The 23,411-nt window shown below is 42.8% G+C and overlaps 2 protein-coding genes and 4 non-coding genes across 6 annotated transcripts; 1 reads left to right on the forward strand and 5 right to left on the reverse strand.

Moving 5' to 3' along the window:
• Positions 1 to 205: 205 nt before the first annotated feature.
• On the reverse strand, positions 206 to 5,800 carry rpl13a (ribosomal protein L13a). Its single transcript, XM_068011673.1, has 8 exons — positions 5,721 to 5,800; positions 5,130 to 5,202; positions 4,857 to 4,922; positions 4,301 to 4,402; positions 3,169 to 3,254; positions 2,929 to 2,988; positions 792 to 914; positions 206 to 339 (listed from the first exon to the last, which is right to left on the reverse strand). Exons 1-8 carry the CDS (start codon positions 5,739 to 5,741, stop codon positions 253 to 255), a joined length of 618 nt encoding a protein of 205 aa, XP_067867774.1. The 5' UTR covers positions 5,742 to 5,800; the 3' UTR covers positions 206 to 252.
• LOC137347362 (small nucleolar RNA SNORD34) lies at positions 3,054 to 3,128 on the reverse strand. The gene has a single exon (XR_010968943.1). It is a non-coding gene; the product is annotated as a small nucleolar RNA SNORD34 (small nucleolar RNA).
• LOC137347360 (small nucleolar RNA Z195/SNORD33/SNORD32 family) lies at positions 4,654 to 4,728 on the reverse strand. Its single transcript, XR_010968941.1, has one exon. It is a non-coding gene; the product is annotated as a small nucleolar RNA Z195/SNORD33/SNORD32 family (small nucleolar RNA).
• Positions 4,992 to 5,064, reverse strand: LOC137347361 (small nucleolar RNA Z195/SNORD33/SNORD32 family). The gene has a single exon (XR_010968942.1). It is a non-coding gene; the product is annotated as a small nucleolar RNA Z195/SNORD33/SNORD32 family (small nucleolar RNA).
• Positions 5,801 to 5,941: 141 nt separating the features above from the next.
• trnaw-cca (transfer RNA tryptophan (anticodon CCA)) lies at positions 5,942 to 6,013 on the forward strand. The gene has a single exon. It is a non-coding gene; the product is annotated as a tRNA-Trp (tRNA).
• Positions 6,014 to 15,936: 9,923 nt separating this feature from the next.
• atp5if1b (ATP synthase inhibitory factor subunit 1b) lies at positions 15,937 to 23,044 on the reverse strand. Its single transcript, XM_068011675.1, has 3 exons — positions 22,882 to 23,044; positions 20,531 to 20,643; positions 15,937 to 16,215 (listed from the first exon to the last, which is right to left on the reverse strand). Exons 1-3 carry the CDS (start codon positions 22,951 to 22,953, stop codon positions 16,056 to 16,058), a joined length of 345 nt encoding a protein of 114 aa, XP_067867776.1. The 5' UTR covers positions 22,954 to 23,044; the 3' UTR covers positions 15,937 to 16,055.
• Positions 23,045 to 23,411: the final 367 nt, after the last annotated feature.

Consider the following 23,411-nt stretch of genomic DNA (forward strand, 5'->3'; position numbering starts at 1 on the left):
TCCTTGCAAAAGATGTTGAATGGCACAGTATCTATCCCCTTGAACCTAGCTACACAGTAGGTCCAGGGAAGATTATATACACAATTTTTTTTTTAAGCATCAGGCATTAACTTATAATCAATTAGCACAACTGGTTCAGTAAAGAGAATTCCTTCATCTTAAGAAAACAAAATTTAATGGAGAAAAAAATCCTCAAAGGCACATGTAAATCTTTTTGTTAGTTTTTATTGCCAATGTCTCTGAATGAATATATTAAACAAGAACACCATATTGTTTCAGCACTGCTGTGTACTTGGCAATTTTGTCTTCAACATTCTTCTCAGCTATTTTCTTCAGTTTCTGTGAACAGAATTTATAAAAACTATGATAAAACAGACAATTACATTTCACAGATAAGCACCATTTTAACTTCTGCTTTAATCCAAATACAGGTGCACAATTATTACAAAAATCTGCATTGACACCACAAATTTAAAATCCACTTTTTTGGAAACAAATCATCAGCCCAAAACAGGACCTACCACTCTAGAGCAAATTAGGGGCCCACATACTACATTGGGCACCAATCAAAACCCAGCACAGGATTTCCAATTTCAGCTCAGAGAGGGCAGAGATCATGGCCAGCTGGTTGGGAGACGAGTTGTGGGAAGTTAGCAGTGCTCATGGATCTTATGGCTGAGACAACTGCAGAAAGCAGCAGCATTGTTTCAGGGAACAGCACTTGGCATCAGACTTTTTAAAATTGGATAAAATTGCAGTCTCAAGGAGGCAACAATGTAATCATTACTTACCAAAACTTTCTTCTTTTTCTCATAGTGAAGCTTGGCTTTTTCTTTACGCTTCTCTTCAAGAGTGGCTGTAACTGCCTGGTATTTCCAGCCAACTTCATGAGCAAGACGACCCAGGAGAGCAAACTGCAAGGAAACAATTAGTCTAGAGTCAAGCTCGTGATTCAGCTTTTGGAGGGAGTAGCAATATGTTTTCCATGGTTCTCAATGGCTCTGCAAATAAATAAAATAAATAAGCCTTATAGACCTGGAAGGTCCCACGTTTGATCACTAGTCTTCCTTTGGCATAGTGCTAGGGCATTACAATTGGTCTCTCAGCTCTTGGCTAGAGGATGGAACAGACATTGCGTTACATCAGCCTATGGTAGGGTCAGGCCTGCCTGTAATGTAATGTTAAATAATGTAATACCCATGTCAGGATCACTATGAATGGTTAGCACTGTCCCAGAGACCACAGAGTATCCATGGATCTATACTCTATGGATATGCAAGTAACACTAGTTATATTACCTTTCAAAAATCATTTTATTCCGTTAACAGGCAAATTACATTACATAAACTCATTACATAAATGAGCTTCATGTAACTCATTACAATGAAAACCAGACTTAGTAACTTCATTAGTCCAACAAATCTCCAACATTCTCATGTAGTCAATTTCAGCTCTCAGTAAGTGACTTCAAACAACTGCAAAATAGGCTCCCTCAGTAATAGCTACATGTACGCGAGAAATATATTGTACAAGCAGTCGATCAAGACAGCCCATCAGCACCTCATGATAATTAGGGATGAGCAATAAATGCCAGTATTGCTAGTGACACCTATAACCCAAGAATGAATAGATTTAAGTATGAATTCAGGCCAAAACATGAAACACCCACTGCAGCTGCACAGTATATAAAAATCAATGTCAGACCCCTCTCCTAAAAAAGATTGATGGTAACTACAGAATACATTCTAGTATTACAGAAAATCAGAGGTTCTATTACTGCTGTGAACCAATAAATGGTACAGCCCGTTTCCTGTGTGCTATCTGCCTCTGTAGTTTGTCAGATAGCCAATTAAATGTGTAATGACTTGTTCTTAGCAAAGACATGTTGCCTACTTATGATAAAGTTTTCATTAAGCAAAACAAAAACTCTTGTTTGCCAAATACCAGAAACTACTTTCTTTTTAATAGGGGAACATAAGGTTTGTTTTCCCCCTCCTGGAAGCAATAATTCTTTGTGGGGCCCAATCCCCACTGATATAGGGTGCCCATCTGCCCACAATTCACCCAAGTGGCCATTATTCATCAGCAACTTGATGACAGTGCAACTTCCTAAACCATGAGGACTCATACCGCATTCTACTTATTGTAAACTTGAGGTCATCCAAAACTCTGCTGCACATGTCCTTACTCACGCTAAATGCTGCTCATCTACCACCCCTGTATTCGTTGATTACACTGGCTCCCAGTTGACAACATTGCAATTTTAAAATTCATTGTTTTCAAATCCCTCCATGACCTTTTCCCTCCTCCTTTCCAATCTCCTCCAGCCTCACAACCCCCTAGATATCAGAGCTCATCTAATTCTGGCCTCGTGAGTATTTGCAATTTTAATTGCTCCACCATTGGTGGCTGAGACTTACGTCACCTAGGTCCTAAGCTCTCCAATTTCCCTCCCTAAATCTATCTAGCCTTCTTTCTTTAAAGAGGCTCCTAAAACTTACCTCTTTGACCAAACTTTTAATATTTTCTTATATGGTTCAGTATTTAGGGGCCTAGACACGAGAGAACCTGTTCCCATTGGCAGAAGGGTTGAGAACCAGAGGACACCAATTTAAAGCGATTGGCAAAAAAATCAAAGGCAACACAAGGAAAAACTTTATGCAGTGGGTGGTTAAGATCTGGAATGCACTGTCAGAACAGTGTGGTGGAGACTTTCACAAGGGAACTGGAGAAGCACCTGAATGGAAAAGTTTGCAGGGTTATTGGGAAATGCCAGGGGAGTGAGACTGACTAAAGTGCTCTTGCAGAGAGCTGTCATGAGCTCAATGAGCCAAATGGTCTTTAGTACTGTAACCATTCTATGATTCTATAAGCTGTTGATTCAAGGTTTAAAAAGGTTTTCACACCAGTTGCAATGCTCAGGATTACCTTACGAGTTGGTTTCAAACGTACAATCTTCAGGGCTGCTGGCACAACCATGCGTTTCCTCTGCAAATGTAAATTGCATAGATTAAAACAGGCCAAGAGAACAAAAACAATTTGAAGAGAACGTATTCTATCTCAGTACTAAGTTTGTTCTCATTTGAAAGATCAAACAATGTAGGTTTAACAAGTCATCAGTGAGAGAACAGGAACATGAATTACTCAGAAAACAGTAATGTTGTGCACCTTGTCATATGGAGGAGGGATCCCATCAAAGACCTTCAGCCTGTCCAAGGCAGCTTGACCTCGTTTTGTCTTGTGTGGCAACATACCTTAAAGTAACCACAGTAGAATAAAATGTTGCCATACAACGTATTGATGCAAAACAATAGTTAACTGTTCCACTAGGTTCCATATCTCTAGAAATGTGCTCAAATGTAGATAGACGTGAAAAAGGTTACAATTGGGTTCAAACAAAACTGCATTCTCACATCAACATTAGAACACTCAGGAATAATTAGAACCGTGCACATAACTGAAATTGTGTTCAAACAGCAAGTTTTCAGTACTGCTATTTTCTGAAAAATCCATCAGCTATCCTATGAAGTAGAATCCCATTCCAACACATCGCATGCAAGTGACTCATGTCCATGGGGCTGTTAGAAAGCACTAACTTCACTCTCTAGGAAAGCGATAACCAACTGGGTTTGAGAGATCAAAACATTGTCCAACTCCACTCCTGCTGCTGAAATCCTCATCCATGCTGTTGTTTCCTCTAGACAACTATTCAAAGGTCTCCAGCCCAGCCTTCCACCCCCCCCCATAAACTTGAGTTCATACAGAACTTTACTGCCCATAATCTAACTACACAGAGTCCCATCACTCCTGTACTCGCTGACATGTATTGGCGTTGCCTGACTGGAAGCAACGATTTTTAAAATTCTCCTCCAAAAAAAAAAATCAATCCATGGCCTTACCCATCTCTGCAACATTCTCCAGCCCAACATCTGCACTCCTCTGATGCTGACCTTCTATTCATTCCAGTGGCGTCCATGCCTTTAGCTACCTAGGCCCCATGCTCTGGAATTCTCTCCCCATACCTCTCTCTTCTCCAGCAAGACTCTGCTTAAAACCTTTGAAGCAGCTTTTGGTCATCTGTCCCAATATATCCTTACATGGCCTGGTATCAGCAATGGGCTTGGAGAGGTTTACTATCTTAAAAATACAACATGAATACAAACTGTTGACGATGCATCCCATTCTTTAGTGTCTGCAAACAATGCAACTATCTCAATCTTTGCCTCATTTAGAATACAATTTTCCACAGATATTTAAGCATATACTTTCACTGAAGTTATATATTAAAAGCAAAAATTACCTCTTACAGTCCTCCAGAAGATCCGGCTTGGTGCTCTGAAGTGATATGGGCCACGAGATGGGTTAGTATTCATCCTCTTGCGCAAAAAAGCAAGATACTTAACTATATAAAGAGAGAGCTAACTGAGTATCTGTACAGAATAAATCCAACACCATTTAACTACATGTGACAAAAATCTAATGCTGAAAACTGTCAATGTAATTTTGTTTATCCAAGTTACAAAATGTACAAACATAAAAAGTGTAGGCGAATCCAATTTGACACATCACCATAAACATATTCAGTGTCTCCAGTTTTTATTTTGATGTAGAAAATCCATTTGAATTAATGAGTATGGAAATCACGCTTAACTTGGTGTCTCAGATGGTAGTGCATGTGAGTTATTCTCATTGTCGAGAACTCAATCACAGTAATTCATCACAGACAGAAACACTTCAAAATTCAGCTGGATCTACAAATATGACCTAATCTGACAATAAATGAGCTTTTAAATTAGTTCCACAATAAAATATTTTGCATATAGTACAGTTCATGCGAGGTATAAAAAGACACTTACGTTTGTTTCGGTAAAAGTTGCCAGAGATGTTAATCCCTTCACACCTCACCACCACTACTTTATGGCCTTTTAAAAACAGAGAGCCCAGTAAGTATTTTACATTATCAAAAAAAACAAATTGGATCACGACATAATTGTGCTTCAGATGGTAGTGCATGAAAGTATTCTCATTGAAACCTTCAAAACTAAATCAATCATCACCAGCATCATAAAATGAAATACCTCACAAAGCGATTAGAGCACCATTAAAAGCACTGCGTAAAGGAAGAGTACCTAGCAAGATCTGTTTAGCCACAATAGCAGCCAGACGGCCCAGGAGATGGCCTCGGCCATCGAGGAGCAGGACCTACAAGAAACACAAGGGAAACGTATTAGATACATGCGCCTAACTACAATACAAACCATCTCCAAAGCAAAGTCCATCGTGTAACACAAGCTGCCACAGGCATCAACAACTGCATCTTTACTAAAGCACAAGTTAGGCCGCAGCCACCACATGCAGCTTCTGGTTAATCAGTGGGGCAATGAGGCCTCTCCGCCCGCCCATCACACGAGGCCGAGGCCTCAAGGAACCCGCGGCGCCGCGAGAGCTGCTCCCCGGGATTGCTCCAGTGGAGGACAAGGCCCCTCAAACCCCGACTCCAAACCCTGAACGGCGGCGCCGAGGAGCTCAATCCTCCCGGGGCCTCCTGCCGGCCCGCGCCCAGGCCTCACCCCCGCATTCCCACCAAATAACAACTGAGCCGCTGGCTTTCCCCTCCCTCCCCAACCCTGATTAAAGAGGGGTGGGGTAGGCGATGGAAGGATCCGCCGAACCCCTGTGGGTAGCCGCAGCCCCTGTAAAACCGAGCGCAGCAGCAGCACCTTGTTGAAGCCGTCCGCCATGGCGAGGAAAAGGAAGATGCGCGGGGTTTCCCTCCCTAAAGAGCAGGGCCCCGTGGTCCGCGAAGTGCTGGGCAGCCCGGGCCCGCCTTGTATGACGTCACCGGCCGGATGATTGACAGCCTCTTCCCGGACCACCGCAGCTCCGCAATGACACATTGTAGCAGCTGATTAGTAGCAGGGATTCGAACTGCTGATACCAAGACCTCGTGGCGCAACGGTAGCGCGTCTGACTCCAGATCAGAAGGCTGCGTGTTCAAATCACGTCGGGGTCATAAATTTTTTTTTGTTACTCTGCTAATCACACAAAATACTTAGCAATGTGTTAACTTTCCTCGTTGTTCCTCCAGTTTGCATCTGGAAGCATTTTGCAATCCAGATAACAGCAGATTTCCAGCATTCACACTGCTTTGCTTTTTTTTCAAATGAGCAACTCCTGCTTTTTAGGATGTGAAGGTTTTAGAGAGGGTGCAGAAAAGATTAATGAGAGTGATTCCAGGGATGAGGGTCTTCAATTACATGGATTGGAAAAGCTGGGGCTGTTCTCCTTAGCGAAGGTTGGAGAGGTGTTCAAAATGATGAGGGGTCTGGACAGAATAGATCGAAGCTGTTCCCATTGGCGGAAGGGTCGAGAACCAGAGGACAAAAGAAGCAACATGAAAAACATTTTTACGCAGCGAGTGGTTAGGATCTGGAATGCACTGCCTGAGAGTGTGGTGGAGGCAGATTCAATCGTGGCTTTCAAACGGGAATCGGATAATTATCTGAAGAGAAAAACATTTTGCCGGACAATGAGAAAAGGCGGGGGAGTGGGACTAGCTGAGTTGCTCTTGCAGAGAGCTGGCATGGGCACGATAGGCCGAATGGCCTCCTTCTGTGTTGTAATCATTCTATGAATCAGTTATTCAATAATCAGCACATTCACCTGTTTTTTTGGTACTAAGTTCCTATCTTGTAACGCGGATCTAAACGTGGGATCACAGAATGGCACAACAGAGAAACAGGTCTTTCAGCCTGTTGCTCCTGTACTGGTTTTTGGCTGGAGAAATTCCAAGCTATTTGCATTGCTCCTCTTTCCCTAAACCCTTCAAATGTTTGTCCATTTTTCCATTGAAAGATGTAAGTCTCTGCCTCAACCATTCCCTCTGGAAAAGCATATCCAGCTCAGCGGGCCCCTGCATAAAGAAGTTTCTCCAAGTCTCTCTCCTCAACTCTATGCTACTGTTTTACTCCGCATGGGCCACCTAACTCTCTGGCTCATTCCCTATACTATTTAATATTCCCCATTGTCCCTGAGGGAAAGAAATCTGCCATCCTTATCCGGTCTGGTCTATGCGTGACTCCAGTCCCACAGCAATGTGGTTGACTGTTAAGTGGCGTCAGAAATGGCCTCACAAGCCACTCAATTGTACCAAAACTACTATGATTACTATTACTTCAAGGGCAATATGTGCTGTTGTTGCCAGTGACACCCATATCCAGTGAATGAATCAAAAATTATTCTTTCTCAAGCAACTGTTTGATTTCCTTTATCATCCTCCTCCAACGCCTCTCCACTGGCATCCAGCTGGGTGTGACTGCTCTCACCTGGTTCCATTCTTATCTATTTAATCGTAGCCAAATTATCACTTGCAATGGCTTCTCTTCCTGCTCCAGTACTGTTACCTTTGGTGCCCCCAAGGATCTATCCTTGGCCCCCTTCTATTTCTCATCTATATGCTGCCCCTCAGGGGCATTATCCAAAAGCACAGCATTAGTTTTCACATGTATACTGACGACACCCAGCTCGACCTCACCACCACCTCTCTCGACCTCTAAATTATCAGATTGCTTGTCCGACATCCAGTACTGGATAAGCGAAATTTCCTCCAATTAAATATTGGGAAGACTGAAGATATTGTTTTCGGTCCCCACTCCAAACTCCGTTCCCTAGCTACCAACTCCATCCCTCTCCCTGGCAAAAGTCTGAAATTAAACCAGTCTGTTCGTAACCTTGGTGTCACATTTGACCCCGAGGTGACTTTCTGACCTGATATTCGCGCCATCACTAAGACTGCTTATTTCCATCTCCGTAACATCGTCTGACTTTGCCCCTGTCTCAGCTCATCTGCTTCTGAAACCCTTATTCCTGCCTTTGTTACCAATATGCTTGACTATTCCAACATACTCCTGGCTGGACTCCCACATTCTACCCTCCATAAACTTGAGGTCATCCAAAGCTCTGCAGCCCGTGTCTTAACTCGCAACAAGTCCATTCCCCTATCACCCCTGTGCTCGCTGACCTACATTGGCTCCCAGTCAAGCAATGTCTTGATTTTTAAATTCTCATCCTTGTTTTCAAACCCCTCCATGGCCTCACCCCTCCCTAGCTCTGTAATCTCCCCCAGCCCCACAACCTGCCAAGATATCTGTGCTCCTCTAATTCTGGCCTTTTAAGCACCCCAATTTTAATCGCTCCACCATTGGTGGCCATACCTTCAGTTGCCTAGGCCCCAAGTTCTGGAGTGCCCACACTACACCTCTCTGTCTCACTTTCATCCTTTGAGACGCTCCTTAAAACCTACCTGTTTGACCAAGCATTTGGTCATCTGACCTAATGTCTCCTATTGGGACTCAGTGGTATACTTTGTTTTACAATGCTGCTGTGAAGCAACTTGGAATGTTTTATTATGTAAATGGCACTTGTTACGGGCAGGTGAGGAGGGGGTCACAGGCGCTCCTCTTGTCCTTCTTCTTATTTGACTGCAACAAGCTTTATTCCTTTTCAAACAGTGGTTGTACTTACCACCTCAGTGAGTGTTTTACATTTTACCTTTAATGTGATCGTGAAAGAACCAATCGGACAGGTTTTCTTGAATTTAAACAAGAAAGAGGTGAGTTTATTATACTTAACAATCTAAAAACCGATCTAAAAAAAATAAATTTACGTGGACACATTCACGCACACATTCACACGAGACTCTCACACACACAAACAGATTGCAGAGGGAAAAGTAGATTTTGTGGTTGGATTAGAGTCCAGAATAAATGGAAAGTCTGTGAAATTGGATGATTTTGTGGTCTTCGGGCTAAAGTTGTATTCTTGAAGTATTTGGCTGGTCAAAGTGCACTTTGTGACTTGGCTCAAGGCTTTCTTGGGGGCAGACTTGTAGGTGGCTCTCTTCCCCTGGTCTCCATCTGGAGCAGTCTGTAGGTTTGGAGGGTCCATAGATGCAGATGGGGTTCAAACCTGCGTTATCTGGAGAGAGAGAGAGGTACACAGCCTTTCTCCTGCTGCACAGTCTGAGTTACTGCCCATCTGTCTTTTTTCAAGGAAACTTTTAGCTTTCACAGAGATGACAGACAGTCACATGACAGTCTCATTGTATTCACTGGAACCTTCTAATGATTTTCAAGATTCGGAATTAGCTCCCCAGGATGCCAATATTTACACTTGGAGGGGGTTTGCTCTTTCAAAGTCAAAGTGTTAGGATTGCTTTGAATGCCATACTAATGAAGCAATCTTAGGTAATTCAATCACGTTGAGCAAGCCATTGTTCTGGTTCCATGCTGCTCAGACCTCTGGAATGTGGAAATGTGTTTCAGATGCAAATTGTGGTGACCATCTTGGCTGCTAGTTTTTAAAAAATTAACTGCAGGATTTTTTCAATTAAAAGTTTAATGTAAGTTTCCAACTAATGAATTAATAATCCCTCATTTGGCATATTGTGTTTTCTTGACACACTGTATAAATATAAGTTGTTCCTTTACACTCTATTGTAGTTACTGCATGTTGCAAGAAACATTCTCACTGCTTGCTGTAATTCAGATTGATGCAGCCTGAAACAGAACTTCCTGATTGTAACTGTAATTTGACCAAATTTATAAAAAATTTAGGTTGCACAATTTAATTGGCCATTAGGCATCCCCTGTTCCGTCATCCTCATGAAAATATTTGAGTTTTTTCTGTCTCATTGGCTGGTGGTGTGTGAACATTCACTTTGTACTTTTCACAACTATTAACTATTCTCTACAGTTTACAAATTTATATATAATGCACATATCATGGCAACATGCAGAGCTAATTCAAGGGGTTTGGGAATCTGGTACAACAGTGTTGGTCCAAAGGAAATTGCTGACTAGTCACAGGTATGACTACGATAGCGCCATATTAGCATCATGCAACAATTTTAGTAGAGAACACCTTGCATGCACTCACACAATGCAGGTATAAAAATCCAATGTACACCTGGTCAGCCTGCCATCTTTCACCCTTCATAAACTTAAGTTCGTCCAAAACTCTACTGTTTGTATCCTAACTCACACCAAGTCCCATTTGCCCATCTCACCTATGCTCACTGACATACATTGGGTCCGGGTTAAATAACAACTCAATTTTAAAATTTTCATCTCTGCAACCTCCACCAGCCCTACAACCTGTCGAGATCTCTGCATTCCTCCAATTTCGGCTTTTTGAGTACAAAGTGATTCTTGATAACGCAGCAGGCGGGATGTCATCCGACAGCGCCAACCTGCGCACATGTGCAAACGGGCTGCTTCTCTCTGCGCGTACGCTGCGTTCCGCATTGCCAGGTCCGGTTGGCGCATGCGCAGAAGACGTCATCGCATAAGCGGGGAGGGAGCGGGGTGCGGGGTGAAGCGCGGGGGTGGGGGGGTTAAGAGCGGGGTGAGAGCGTTGTGTGGTCAGGGGAAGCGGGTGGGGTGTGGGAGGAAGAGAGGGGAGAGCGGGGTGTGGGGGGGGTGAAGCGGGGAGAGAGCGGCCGAAGACCTTGGTGACGACGGATGCGTTGTCCTCCCGCTTGCCTGCCCGCTCTCTCTGGCAATTCCCTCTCTCCGCCCCCTGCCCGCTCTCTCCGGTCATTCCCCCCTTCCCGCCCGCTCTCCTGCCCTTCCCACCGCCCCGCCCCCTCTCTCCAGCCATTCCTCGGCCAGCCGATCGCTCCGGCCATTGTGTGTTGCCATGTGTTTACGTTGTATTTGTGTGATTAGTTGAGCAGCGCCATCTTTAGTCCTGGCAACTGCCTGAACGTCGCTGAATCTGACGTTTTAATTGAACAGGCTGCATTTGCACATGTGCCAGTGCAGCGCCACCAGGTGGCTGCGTTGTCAGCAAACGTAGCCTTTTGAGTATCCCCAATTTTAATCGCTCCACCATTGGCTTCCATGCTTCCAACTGCTTAGGCCCTAACCACTGGAATTCCCTCCCTAAACCTCTCTGCCTCTTTTTCCTCCTTTAAAGCTACCTCTTTGACCAAGCTTTTGGTCATCTGCCCTAATCATGTGGTTGAGTGTCAAATTGTATTTGATAACACTCCTGTGAAGCATCTTGGGATGTTTCATTACATTAAAGGTGCTATATTAATGCCAGTTGTTGTTGTAAATGTACTTCACATGTATATTTACTTAACAATACTTGTGCCATTCAGTAGCCAAGGAAGTAAAGAATTCACAATGATCTAAAAATAATTAAACATTGCTTTTTGTTGCCATTTTATCAACAAATGCACAAAAAAGTTAAAGTATACATGAATATTAAGATCATATGCCCAACATCTGTGTCTATTACTTTTTTATCAATTGTAAATGCAATTAGCTACATCTGGATTTCATGGTACATAGTACAGTGATCATATGATATTGAAATTTGCTGTTGCATTTTATTGTTAAAACTTCTAGTTCCCTCCCTGCTTGGTTCCCTCTCTCTGGTACTGGGTCCCTCACTTTAAAAAAAAAGTGCAATCTGGCATCAGCCTTTCACAGAGATGTATATCACAAGTTTGGAAAGTATAAGAAATAAGAACAGGAGTAGACCATACGGTCCCTTGAGCCTGCTCTGCCATTCAATACAATCATGGCTGATCTTCTGTCTTAACTCCACTATCCCACCCACTCCTCATATCCCTTGATTCCCTGAGACACCAAAAATGCGTCCATCTCAGCCTTGAATACACTCAATGATGGAGCATCCACAATCCTCTGTGGGAGAGAATTCCAAAGATTCACAATCCATCGAGTGAAGAAATTTCTCATCTCAGTCTGAAATTATCGACCCCTTATCCGGAGTCTGTGCACCTCCATCTGCGTTCTAGCTTCCCCAGACAGGGGAAACAACCCTTTAAAGCCCCTTCAAAATCTTGTATGTTTCAATGAGATCACCTCTCAATCTTCTAAACCCCAGAGTATAGGCCCAATTTATTCAGCCTCTCATCACAGAGACCAATCTAGTGAACCTTCATTGTAGGGCCTCCAGTGCAAGTATATCCTTCCTTAAATATGGAGACCAAAACTGCGCACAGTACTTCAGGTGTAGGCTCACCAAAGCCCTATGCAATTGCAGCAAGACATCCTTATTCTTGTACTCCAATCCCTTTGCAATAAAGGCCAACAAGCTTTTTGCCTTCTGAATGACTTGCTGTACCTGCATGCTGACTTTGTGTTCCTTGTATGAGTACTCCCATGTCCCTCTGAACATCAGTTAGAAATGTCATCATGCCTTTTAAAAAACATTCTGCTTGGCTATTCTTACTACCAAAGTGAACTTCACACTTTCCCACATTATGCTCCATCCGCCACCTTGTTGCCCACTCAGCCTGCCTATATTTCTTTGTAGCCTCTGTATCCACAAACTTACTTTCCCACCTAGCTTTACTTCAAGAGAGACAGCTTGTGTGCACCCTTTGGTACTTTCACAGTTCTCGGCAGACACTGTAGATTGTATTCCAATGGTGAATAATCTACATGTAATGGATTGGGTTGAAAATTCAGCATCACCAATAGACAAGGATGCATCTTATCACTAACAGCAGGATATGGTCAGTGATCCTCTCAGCAGTATTGCACATCACAGTTACACCATTTTTAGCAGCAACTCAGCAAGACATGATCAATTTGAATGGCCTGAACTCATTGTATTTAGAGACAGTCCATACCATTTAACCAAGATTCCCAGCTCTGGAAGAATTTCAGCTCTGCAACAGGTCCCAACAAGGCAGATAACTGGCTAATCACCAATAGTCACTTGAGTGCTGCAGACATACAAGTATCAAATTACTGAGTCTGCCAAAAAAGATTGACTGGGTTTCACTTGTTGCAGCTACTTGACACCAAAACGCACCCCACCCTCCCCTCATTCACCTTCAGCCCCAAAATGTTTGAATTCTTGCTCAGATAGAAAATACCAGAAACTCTTCAAGTGACATCACCACTACCCTGCCCACTACTGCTGATGTATATATTATGACGGTGCTTCTATATTTTTTGTTAAGTATTTTTTTGAGGACTCGTATTTTAGAGTTATGGACATTGTTTTATTTTGGAAAACTGAAAAGGATGCCATGGATGTTTTTTTCACTGGGGTTATTGAAAGAATACTAAGAGGACTTGGTTTGTAAACAACTCTTACTGGAAGTCACCTGTCTTCAGATAAATACCCAGCATGGGCTTTTTGACTTGGAGAAGATGTTTACAGAGAAGCGACAGATCAAGATTTATAGGGGTCAGGAGGCTTGACTGGAGATGGTTTTTGGTTTCGCTTTGGACAGTTAGTTGGGGTTTGGAGTTTTAAAAATCAGCCATGAAAGCAGTCACTCCAGATCAGCCTTTTCCATCTCTTTGAAAATGTCCTAGAAGCGAGTGTAAGAAATTAAGAAATTGATGCTGCATTCCTCCTGAAAAGCCTGCCAGAAACCAGTTACCATATTTCTTCTGGAAAGCCTGCCAAACCGATCTTCAATAGCGCCAGAAATGAACTGTTCCAGGAAGAGCCCAGTGACAGCCTTCTACACACATTTCGGGATGCCAAACCAAAAAAAAGGACAACTGACATCTTTCCGTATCTTCTCTTATTTCCTTCAAGAATTAAGAAGTATTTGGCCATAGCGTTCTTTTCTGTCTTTTTTTGTAAGAGCGCTAAAGAAAAAAAAAAAATCTTTCTTTTTCAGTTAACCGATGTGTGTGCATCTGTGTGAGGGGATAAGATAAAAAGGGAACTTTCATATTTCACTGTTTATTAATGCTTTGCTTTGTGACTGATTAAGTCTTGTTTTATAATAAATTGATAATTGATCTGGTTGGTGTATTTTATTCTGCGATAAAGAGTAGACCGTATTGGTAACTGGGTAAACATTTAAATATATGTTGTGACCTGTGGAGAAGTGGAACTAGAAAAGACAGTGTACTCCTCCCACCTCAGTCGTAACATATACTATATCATAGTCACAACTGCTCAGATACCGAAGCAGCCGGTGTTCAGATGCAGCAAGACCTGGACAATATCCAGGCTTGGGAATGATAAGTGGCAAGTAACATCTGTGTCACACAAGTGCCAGGCAATCACCATCACCAACAAGAGAGAATCCAACCATCTCCCCTTGACACGTAATGGCATTACCATCACTGAATCACCCACTAACATCCTGGGGGTTACCTTTGACCAGAAACTGAACTGGACCAGCCACATAAATACTGTGGCTACAAGAATAGGTTAGAGGCTGGGAATTCTGCTGCGAGTAACTCACCTCCTGACTCCCCAATGCCTGACCACTATGTACAAGGCACAAGTCAGAAATATGATGGAGTACTCTCCACTTGCCTGGATGGGCGCAGCTCCAACACTCAGGACGCTCAACACCATCCAGGAAAAAGTAGCCCACTTGATTGGCATCCCATCCACCACCTTCAGTGTTCACTCCCTTAACCACCGATGCACAGTGACAGCAGTGTGTACCATCTACAAGATGCACTGCAGCAACTCAAGGCTCCATTGACAACACCTTCCAAACCCACGATCTCTACCAGCTAGGACGAGGGCAGCAGATGCAAGAACACCATCACCTGCAAGTTCCCTCCAAACCACACACCAGGTCAAAATCCTGGAACTCCCTTCCTACAGCACTGTGGGCATACATACACCCCAAGGACTGCAGTGGTTCCAGAAGGCAGCTCACCACCATTTTCTCAAGGGCAATTAGTGATGGGCAATAAATGTTGGCCTAGCCAGCAATGCCTACATGCCATGAACAAATTAAAAACAAACATGAATCCATAAATTGGACATGTAGAACTTCAGAAACCATTGCTCGTCTCTCTATAGCTCAGTGGTGGTAGGCACAAATTCTGGGCAAAAGGAGTCTAGGCTGGAGACCAAGCAAATTCCGACTGAAACTGTTGTCCAAAGACTGAGTGTTTTCATCTATAAGACAGGCATCTACATTCAGACTAGAAGGTACGTGCAACATACCGGCCACCTTGGTGTTCTAGACATTCAAGTCTGATGTGACTATTTAACTGAAAGCTTAAATACCAGTTTTTTCAGCCGGCGCAGACCTCCTTCTGTGCCTTAACTTTTCTATGGTTCTACAAGTCCAATTCGTTTCTCGCCAGGCATCTACTCTCACTTCCCGGCAAGGCGAGATCAGAACTATGAACTTGAATTTCCCACCCTGTCCCCATCCCAAGCTAAATCAGTAGTCTGGACTGGAGCAACCTTATTGATGCCACATACTGGGGTTTGAACCTACAGCTTGCTTGGTTTGTGCAGCTCGGTACTATGTTGGGTAGGGTATTTAACCATTAACTTACTAGAGAAGCTCCGCTGCACTTAATACATCAAGATTTTTTTTTTTAAGATATAGAAAATTAATCAGGTGGAATATTCTACAAGGATAGTTTATGAAGCTAAAATAACAGTTTGGAAGTACATTTTTTTTTTCTTTTTTAAACTATAGGTTAGTCAATGTGCAACATCGAGTGAATCTCCTTTGCATACAACTGGCAATTAACCCAACAAGACATACTATCTTTTTTAGATCCAGCATAGTAAAAGATCAATACTGTAAAGAAAACTGACTGGAGCTCTAAATCTTTCAGCATTAAATAAGAAAGTCATTCTTTTAAAAAAAAAAGTGCCATATGGGAACAACATTTGTTCCTGCATCTTAGCAGCATTTTAAGAATAATTTCATTTATAATTACTATAAGCAAACGCTGGTCAATTCACAGGTCATTTAAAAACCACTGGCATCTAATGATCAAAATCTCAAATGCATGTGTACATAACCAATATAGACAGTACATATTTTGTAGAGATTAAGACTCAATTGGTTATACACAAAGTTAAGAATGCATAAACATATTCACACCCTTAGTACATTGCATGGGCTGGCTTCAAAGCATTAAATAAGACAAGGTATTAAGATAGTGAACTTAAAATGAATTTTTATTCGATAATGCACAATTTACATCCAAGCACAATTACACAGTGCATTTATTAACTCCATGATTGAGATATGCAAAGACACGTTAGGAGCATTACAAATCCTAGTCGTCGTCGTCATCATCATCGTGATGTTTCAGCTTCTTGATCTGATGCTTGCGACGTTTAATCTCACCCTGTAAACGCTGTATTTCCTGTTCATGGTGATGTATCTCCTCTTGGTGATGCTTCCTGAGATTTTCAATCTGCTCCCTTTCCTTGTCCCTGCAAAACAGAATTGCCTTGAATTGCCTGGTAGGGTGTTGTAGGAATATCGATGTATTGCTACATTACTTTTCACTTCCAAACAAAGACAAAACAGTAACAGACAGAATTAGTTCAAATCGTGATATTGAAAAGCCTTTTCCCCTCAATGATGCAGATAACATACATAGGCTCGTCATCACAGCAGGTGGTAGTGCAAGAGGAGCTTGCTGCAGTACAAAAAGGCAATATGTTGTTATAGAGATTGCATCAAATATTGTTTATAACAAAGCTATAGCTCAGGAAAAGTAATGATAGAAAGTAACAATATGTTGTGAAAAGGCACACGTATTCATCTGTTTGGCAATAGGTTTGAACAGGGTGGTCATAAAACATCAGATAGTGTTACATCCAGCATAAAGAAAATGATATAAAAGAAGAAATCGCATTATTACTTAGTTAGAAACAAAGAAACCTCTCGAGACCCAGTGTGTGAACAAACTTGGAGAAGCCTTCTTCACTTCATTAGATCCATAAATGCATAATTTAGACTAAGCTAATGTGCACTACTCTGTATGGGTGTTTGGGATTAATATTTTGTCAGTAAGTGAATTATGACATTACTGTCTCTAGCTTTATGAACCAGCTGGGTAAAGAAATTATCTAACAGGTGTTTTGAAACTCTAGGATTTGGACTATTTCTGCTCGTTTCAAGTCCCCTGCATGGAGTGTTTGAGCAATCTCAGTGGAATAGCAGCACCCCAAATTTGGCACTGTATTGGCAATCTCATTACTGGAATGGATTAGACAGAACTTCTTGCTCCATCTCAACTGACCTTTGGTGTGCTTGCTGACATTTATTTTTGCTTCTATTTTTTGGCAAAGAAGCTGTTTTGTGTAGAGTTTGGTACAAAGGGGAAAGCAGTTTAAACATCCCAGAGCATAACAGTAACTGTCTATAGCAATGACCAATTTCTATAAAGCATGCATCTTTATCAGGACACTAACATGCACAGTGGCGCAGTGGTTAGCACCGCAGCCTCACAGCTCCAGCGACCCGGGTTCAATTCCGGGTACTGCCTGTGTGGAGTTTGCAAGTTCTCCCTGTGTCTGCGTGGGTTTCCTCCGGGTGCTCCGGTTTCCTCCCACAAGCCAAAAGACTTGCAGGTTGATAGGTAAATTGGCCATTATAAATTGCCCCTAGTGTAGGTAGGTGGTAGGGAAATATAGGGACAGGTGGGGATGTGGTAGGAATATGGGATTAGTGTAGGATTAGTATAAATGGGTGGTTGATGGTCGGCACAGACTCAGTGGGCCGAAGGGCCTGTTTCAGTGCTGTATCTCTAAACTAAACTCTCTACCGGAATTGAAGTGCCAGATTAGAGCCATAACACAGAAGGAGGCTATTCAGCCCATCGAGTCCATGCCGGCTCTTGGTTGAGCAATCTAATCAGTCCCAGTCTCCCGCTCGATCCCTGTAGCCCTGTAAGTTTATTTCCCTCAAGTGCCAGATTTAATCAAGGATAGTTTAAAAAAAAAGACACCGCTTTTAACGAATTAAGATATGGTTTAAATTTTTAGGCTCTGTGGAAATTAGAAATAGTTGACAGTATTAATAAAGAGACAACAGGAATGCACTCTGCAGTCCAGGTACTTGCATGTCAAATGTAGAACTTATGATCCTGCAATTACTTATAAGGCTCAGGTTTGCCGCCATAAATGTTCAGGCACCCCACACCATGATATAGAGAAACAGAAATTGAAGATCTACTATGTTCTAGAACTATGAATGTGTGGCTTCAGGGACTTTACTTCGAAGAAATACTGCTTGGACCCAGATTCAAGTAATTTATTTTAAACAAGCCTATTTCATATGGGGCATGCCTTCAGCACTTGCATCACACGTTGCCCATTCTCCTTGGGCATATTAAACACATTTGAGCTCATCATATAACGAATATGCTCAACAGACTATGATTACACATTTTAGAGTGGTGTGGCTGTTGACTGGAAACTGCCAGTGTCTTTGGCGCTTACATCAGAACTTCAGGGGGAATTACTGCCTGCTGTCTATAGGTTAACCTACACAGTATCGCACAACCTGGCTGCACTTCATTCATATGCACTACTCAAGTGTAAATGTACTCTATTAGGAAAAAACTTATAGTAAGATAGCAAGTGATCATGCCCGGTTTAGGGCAGAAAGAATAACTGGTAAAGAGATGGAGAAATATTTCTACACGAGGTGAAAGGGCATGAATCAGATAAATTCCAGTAAAAGGAACAAGATTTACATAACATTTGAAGCTTACAGGGCAGACAATAAAAATGAAATACAAGATAAAAATTTGGAAACCTAAAACAAATTAAAATGAACAGCAAGTTCAGAAAAGTAGCAAAAAACAGTACAGAGGCTGACTATAAGTTTACATTAAACAAGAAATAAAGCTAAGGGAGTGGGTGGATATATAACAGCAAAGGAATGGCAAATATTAAATTAAGTCCTCGGTTTCAGATTGGGGGGGGGGGGGCGGCAATTGGACTGGGATGCTCAACAACTAATGCACGCAAGAGTAGTAGGTTAGATTAGATTAGATTAGAGATACAGCACTGAAACAGGCCCTTCGGCCCACCGAGTCTGTGCCGAACATCAACCACCCATTTATACTAATCCTACACTAATCCCGTATTCCTACCAAACATCCCCACCTGTCCCTATATTTCCCTACCACCTACCTATACTAGTGACAATTTATAATGGCCAATTTACCTATCAACCTGCAAGTCTTTTGGCTTGTGGGAGGAAACCGGAGCACCCGGAGAAAACCCACGCAGACACAGGGAGAACTTGCAAACTCCACACAGGCAGTACCCGGAATTGAACCCGGGTCCCTGGAGCTGTGAGGCTGCAGTGCTAACCACTGCGCCACTGTGCCGCCCTAGTTAAACCTTAAATCGATAAATCTCTTGGAGACCTGACTTTTTTTAATCTGAGGAAAGCTCAGGAAGAAATAGCAAAGGTTTGACCAGAAATTGCCAACATTGCCAAAAAAAATTGCCCTAAAGGATAACAAATACAACAGCCTTTTCAGAAAAGGAAGCAAGGATAAATTGGGGAATTACATCAATTGAGAGTAAATTACTGAGTTTACAATATGGAAATGAACCAAGTAGCTTGGCAAACAAGTCGATCAACGAGTCAGCACGGATTTCCAAAAATGTAGATGTTTTAGAAGAATATGACAAAAGAAAATGCAGTGAATGTGGATTATATGGACTTTCAAAAAACATTTCATGATGTAAATAAAGGACTTGCAAAGACGTGACAGATTGGATCTTCAATTTGCTGACATCAGAGAAGCAGTAGACAGAAACATGTAAAGCAAGAAATTTAAGAATATATACCATAAATTACATTATAAAATTTGTAGCAGCAAAGGAACTTCAGCAAGAAGCTACACAAGTCATGAAAATAGCAATAATGACTATAAAAGACAAAATGAAAAGCAACAGCATAGCGCTGAGGTTATACAAGATCTTAGTTGTGGCACAGTTGGAGTATTGCGCAGTTTTAAGCAAACCATCATAGAAGGATTTACAAGCAATAGAAAATGTGCAACATAAGATCGAGTGAAAGGATACCAGGGAAGAGAGGTTATAGTTGTGGAGAGACTTCAGAAGCTAGACCTTTATTAGTGTCCAAGTTAAGGGTGGTCTACTGGGGGTGTTGAAGGGTTACATTAAATCAAACAGTGATATCCATCATTGAAATGTGGAATTCTATGCTTCAAGCTGTTGAGATAAAGTCCATAAATTCTGTTAGGGGGGAGAAAAAGGAACACAAGTGGCGAAAAGCAAGATCACAGTCTTGATGAGCCAAACAGCCTATTTCTGTGCTCTCACTTCCCATGATATATATGTTCCTTTAATTCCTGTCTGTATAAAATATTTGGAAGGTACACTACACCAAGCAGACTCCAATAGCTGCAACTAGGAAATCATTCGCTATAAGAAAGCACAGCCCAGTCATTTGCTTTTGCCTTAGATGTCAGTGAAAGCCCACATCTAGCTTGTGCCAAGGCATCAGCATCATAAATGCAAGAACAAGAATGCAACTACAATGCAAACATTCACTTTGGGTCATCAAGTTGGAATTTTAATATATAGCCAAACAATTATTGTCTTATCGACAAGCATCAGCAAATGTTAAACCATCTACCGACAGCTGAATTAGCCACTGCAAAGGTTGTTAGTTCCAGAGAGCCGACTACTCTCAATTCCAGGAATTCCTTCAATCAAATAATTAGAACAAAATTCAGATTGTAGAAATAGTTACCTGAAGTATTTCTCTTCCATTGCTGCTTGCCTCATACCAAAAGCACCTCCAGCTTCTCTTATGGTTCCTCCACCACCACCTCCCTTCCCAGCTCCCTTGCCCAATTCTCCCAGCTGAAACAGAATAATGTATAGCCTTTAGTGTTAAAACACATATACAGCATTATTCTAGTTACTTTGAAAAACTTTTACCTCCTTTTGAAGGAAATTACACAGCTCTTGCATGCAAATTGGAACAGCATGACATCTCAACAGCATTGTCACTGCATTCAAAGCAAACTGCAGACACCCAGATTTTGCTGAGTTTAAATGAACACCATGAGGAAGTTTGATGCCAGGTTACTAAAGCTAGTTATCCTCTATTCCATCAACTCAAATGATGTACCAAATGAGTCAGTAACTACCTAACTTGAACCCTGCATTTGTAATTTGATTTGAAAACCAGAAATTGTAATATCTCACTTCAATTTTCACTGCAGAACAACAAATCTAAAAGTCACAAGCCACTTAGGAAAGTACCTCTCTTGCCAAATCAAAAAAAGTATCATTGATACCCATGCCAGGTAATGACCATTACCAAGAGAGCCAAACCATCTTCCCTTGCCATTCAATGGAATTACCACTGAATCCTACATTATCCTTGGAATCACCACTAACCAGAAACTGAACTGGAGCAACCACATAAATACCATGGCTACAAGAACGCATCTCCTGATTCCCCAAAACCTGTCCACCATCTACGAGGCACAAGTCAGGAGTGTGATGGAATACTCTCCACTTGCCTGGATGGGTGCAACTCCAACAACACTCAAGAAGCTCGACACCATCCAGGACAAAGCAGCATGCTTGATTGGCACCCAATCCACAAACATTCACTCCCTCCACCACCAACGCACAGTGGCAGCAGTGTGTACCATCTACAAGATACACTGCAGCAACTCACCAAGACTCCTTCAACAGCCTGGCTGAATGCAGCTCCAAGAAGCTTGACACCATCCAAGACAAAGCAGCCCACTTAATCAGCACTCCATCCACCACCTTAAACAATCATTCCCTTCACCACTGGTGCACAGTGGGTGCCATGTGTACCATCTACAAGATGCAATGTGGTAACTCACCAATGCTCCTTCAATTGCATCTTCCAACCTCACAACTTATCACCTAGAAGGACAAGGACAGCAAATGCATGTGGTGGTGCTCCCATGCAAGTTGCCCTCCTAGCTACACACCATCCTGACTTAGAAATATATCATTGTTCCTTCACTATCACTGGGCCAAAATCCTGAAACTCTCTCCCTAATAGCACTGTGGGTGTACCTGCACCACATGGACTGCAGCAGTAAAGCCTGGCTACCTGACCCGAAGCCGACTATATGTGGCAGGGTCGGGTCTATCTATATTGCATGTCCAGCATTGGGGCTCGGGTTGGCTGTGGTCAGGTTTTGTTTTGTATAGTTTTCTTTTTAATCTACATTTTGATGCTTTTTTTCTGTACTAATAACATGTTTGATATTTTCAGGTCGGACATGAAAAAAAAATTGAAGGACTCAGGCCAGGGACTAGTTTTAATTTTGTACTCAAGCCAGGATTTATGCAGCGGTTCAAGGCAGCAGCTCACCACCATCTTCTCAAGGACAATAAGGGATGGGCAATTAATGGTTGACCTTGCCAGCAACACCCACATCCTATAAGCCAATAAAAAAGTTAAAGAAATATTAACATGAAAGGACAGACTGAGTTTTCTCACCTTTCCCCAATCATCACTTTTCATTCAACTACCCTAACAGTGATCAAGTCTCTTTACCCTAAAAAAGCTGGGCAGGGTTTTAAAAGATAAACAGTTATAGAGAATGAACTAGGCAATATTCCAGCTAACAGCTGCAGTTATTGTTGAGACAGAGGCTGGAATTCCAGGCAGCAAAACTTTCAGCTCCCAAAGCCAGCACCCAGCTCTGGAATTCCCTCCATCTCCCCCCTCAGTTCATTGACCCAGAGTCTGGTCTCTCCTCTGGCAGCCACTTCCCCCTCACTCCTCCACCAGGGGCCTACTGAATTACCCATATGAAGCGCTGAGGCCCACACCCCAGCACTCCCTACAACTGGCGGCCGGTTAGTTGCACGGTCACCTTGAACTCAAAGCTGGGCCGGGACACTCGCGGCTGGGGTAGGGTGGGACACAAGCCCAGGCCCCAGTAAAAAGCCTCAACAACCCCGGGAAAGTCTAACTGCCCCATCACTCACTCACCGGGCCCGACATCATCCGCAGGCCCCGTCACTCGAACCCTGACGGGTATCACTCCGCCCCCTCCCCGTGCAGCCCGTACCCAACCCCCCTCTCCTCTGGGCCCGTACCTGGCTGTTGTCGCCGTAGCTCCGCAGCTGCCGAGCAGCAATAAATTGACTTCTGAGCAGCAGCCGCGCCATCGCCTCCGTCCTTGCAGTAACCGAATGGCAGCTGAGCAACGCCTCCCTTGGCGTGAAAAACCGACCACACCACGTGACCCACAAACCTGTCAATCAGGGAAATAAAGGCAAAATATTGCAGCTGCTGGAAATCTGAAATAAAGTGCTGGCATCAAGCACCGCTCACAACACGTGACCAACAGCTGCTGTCAATCAAGAGCGATCGGCATCAAGCACCGCCCACAACACGTGACCAACAGCCCCTGTCAATCAGGAGCGATCGGCATCATGCCCCGCCCACAGCAGTGACCCTCAGCTCCTGTCAATCAGGGGGAGGTCAGCACCAAGCCCCGCCCATGATCAGCTCTTGGTCACTGGAGCTAATGTTTGAGAGTATTGATGGAAACAATGTTTTGATTTGATAAGTTTCCTTTTGTTTTATTTATAATTTGGAGTTTCTGGATTGTGCCCCTTTAAAA

This window comes from Heterodontus francisci, chromosome 31 (genome assembly GCF_036365525.1).
Source record: "Heterodontus francisci isolate sHetFra1 chromosome 31, sHetFra1.hap1, whole genome shotgun sequence".
Taxonomy (NCBI): Eukaryota; Metazoa; Chordata; class Chondrichthyes; order Heterodontiformes; family Heterodontidae; genus Heterodontus; species Heterodontus francisci.

What these genes read in the sequence shown, in the direction of transcription:
- rpl13a (XM_068011673.1), bottom strand. Translation starts at nt 5,741, where the DNA reads ATGGCGGACGGCTTCAACAAG. An exon ending in GTTTGAAACCAACTCGTAAG is followed by an intron (nt 915 to 2,928) that starts GTAATCCTGAGC and finishes GTTTCCTTGCAG; the next exon opens with TTTGCTCTCCTGGGTCGTCT. An exon ending in AGAAAAAGAAGAAAGTTTTG is followed by an intron (nt 340 to 791) that starts GTAAGTAATGAT and finishes TTCTGTTCACAG; the next exon opens with AAACTGAAGAAAATAGCTGA.
- atp5if1b (XM_068011675.1), bottom strand. Translation starts at nt 22,953, where the DNA reads ATGGCGCGGCTGCTGCTCAGAAGTCAATTTATTGCTGCTCGGCAGCTG. An exon ending in GCTACGGCGACAACAGCCAG is followed by an intron (nt 20,644 to 22,881) that starts GTACGGGCCCAG and finishes ATTCTGTTTCAG; the next exon opens with CTGGGAGAATTGGGCAAGGG. An exon ending in ATGGAAGAGAAATACTTCAG is followed by an intron (nt 16,216 to 20,530) that starts GTAACTATTTCT and finishes TCTGTTTTGCAG; the next exon opens with GGACAAGGAAAGGGAGCAGA.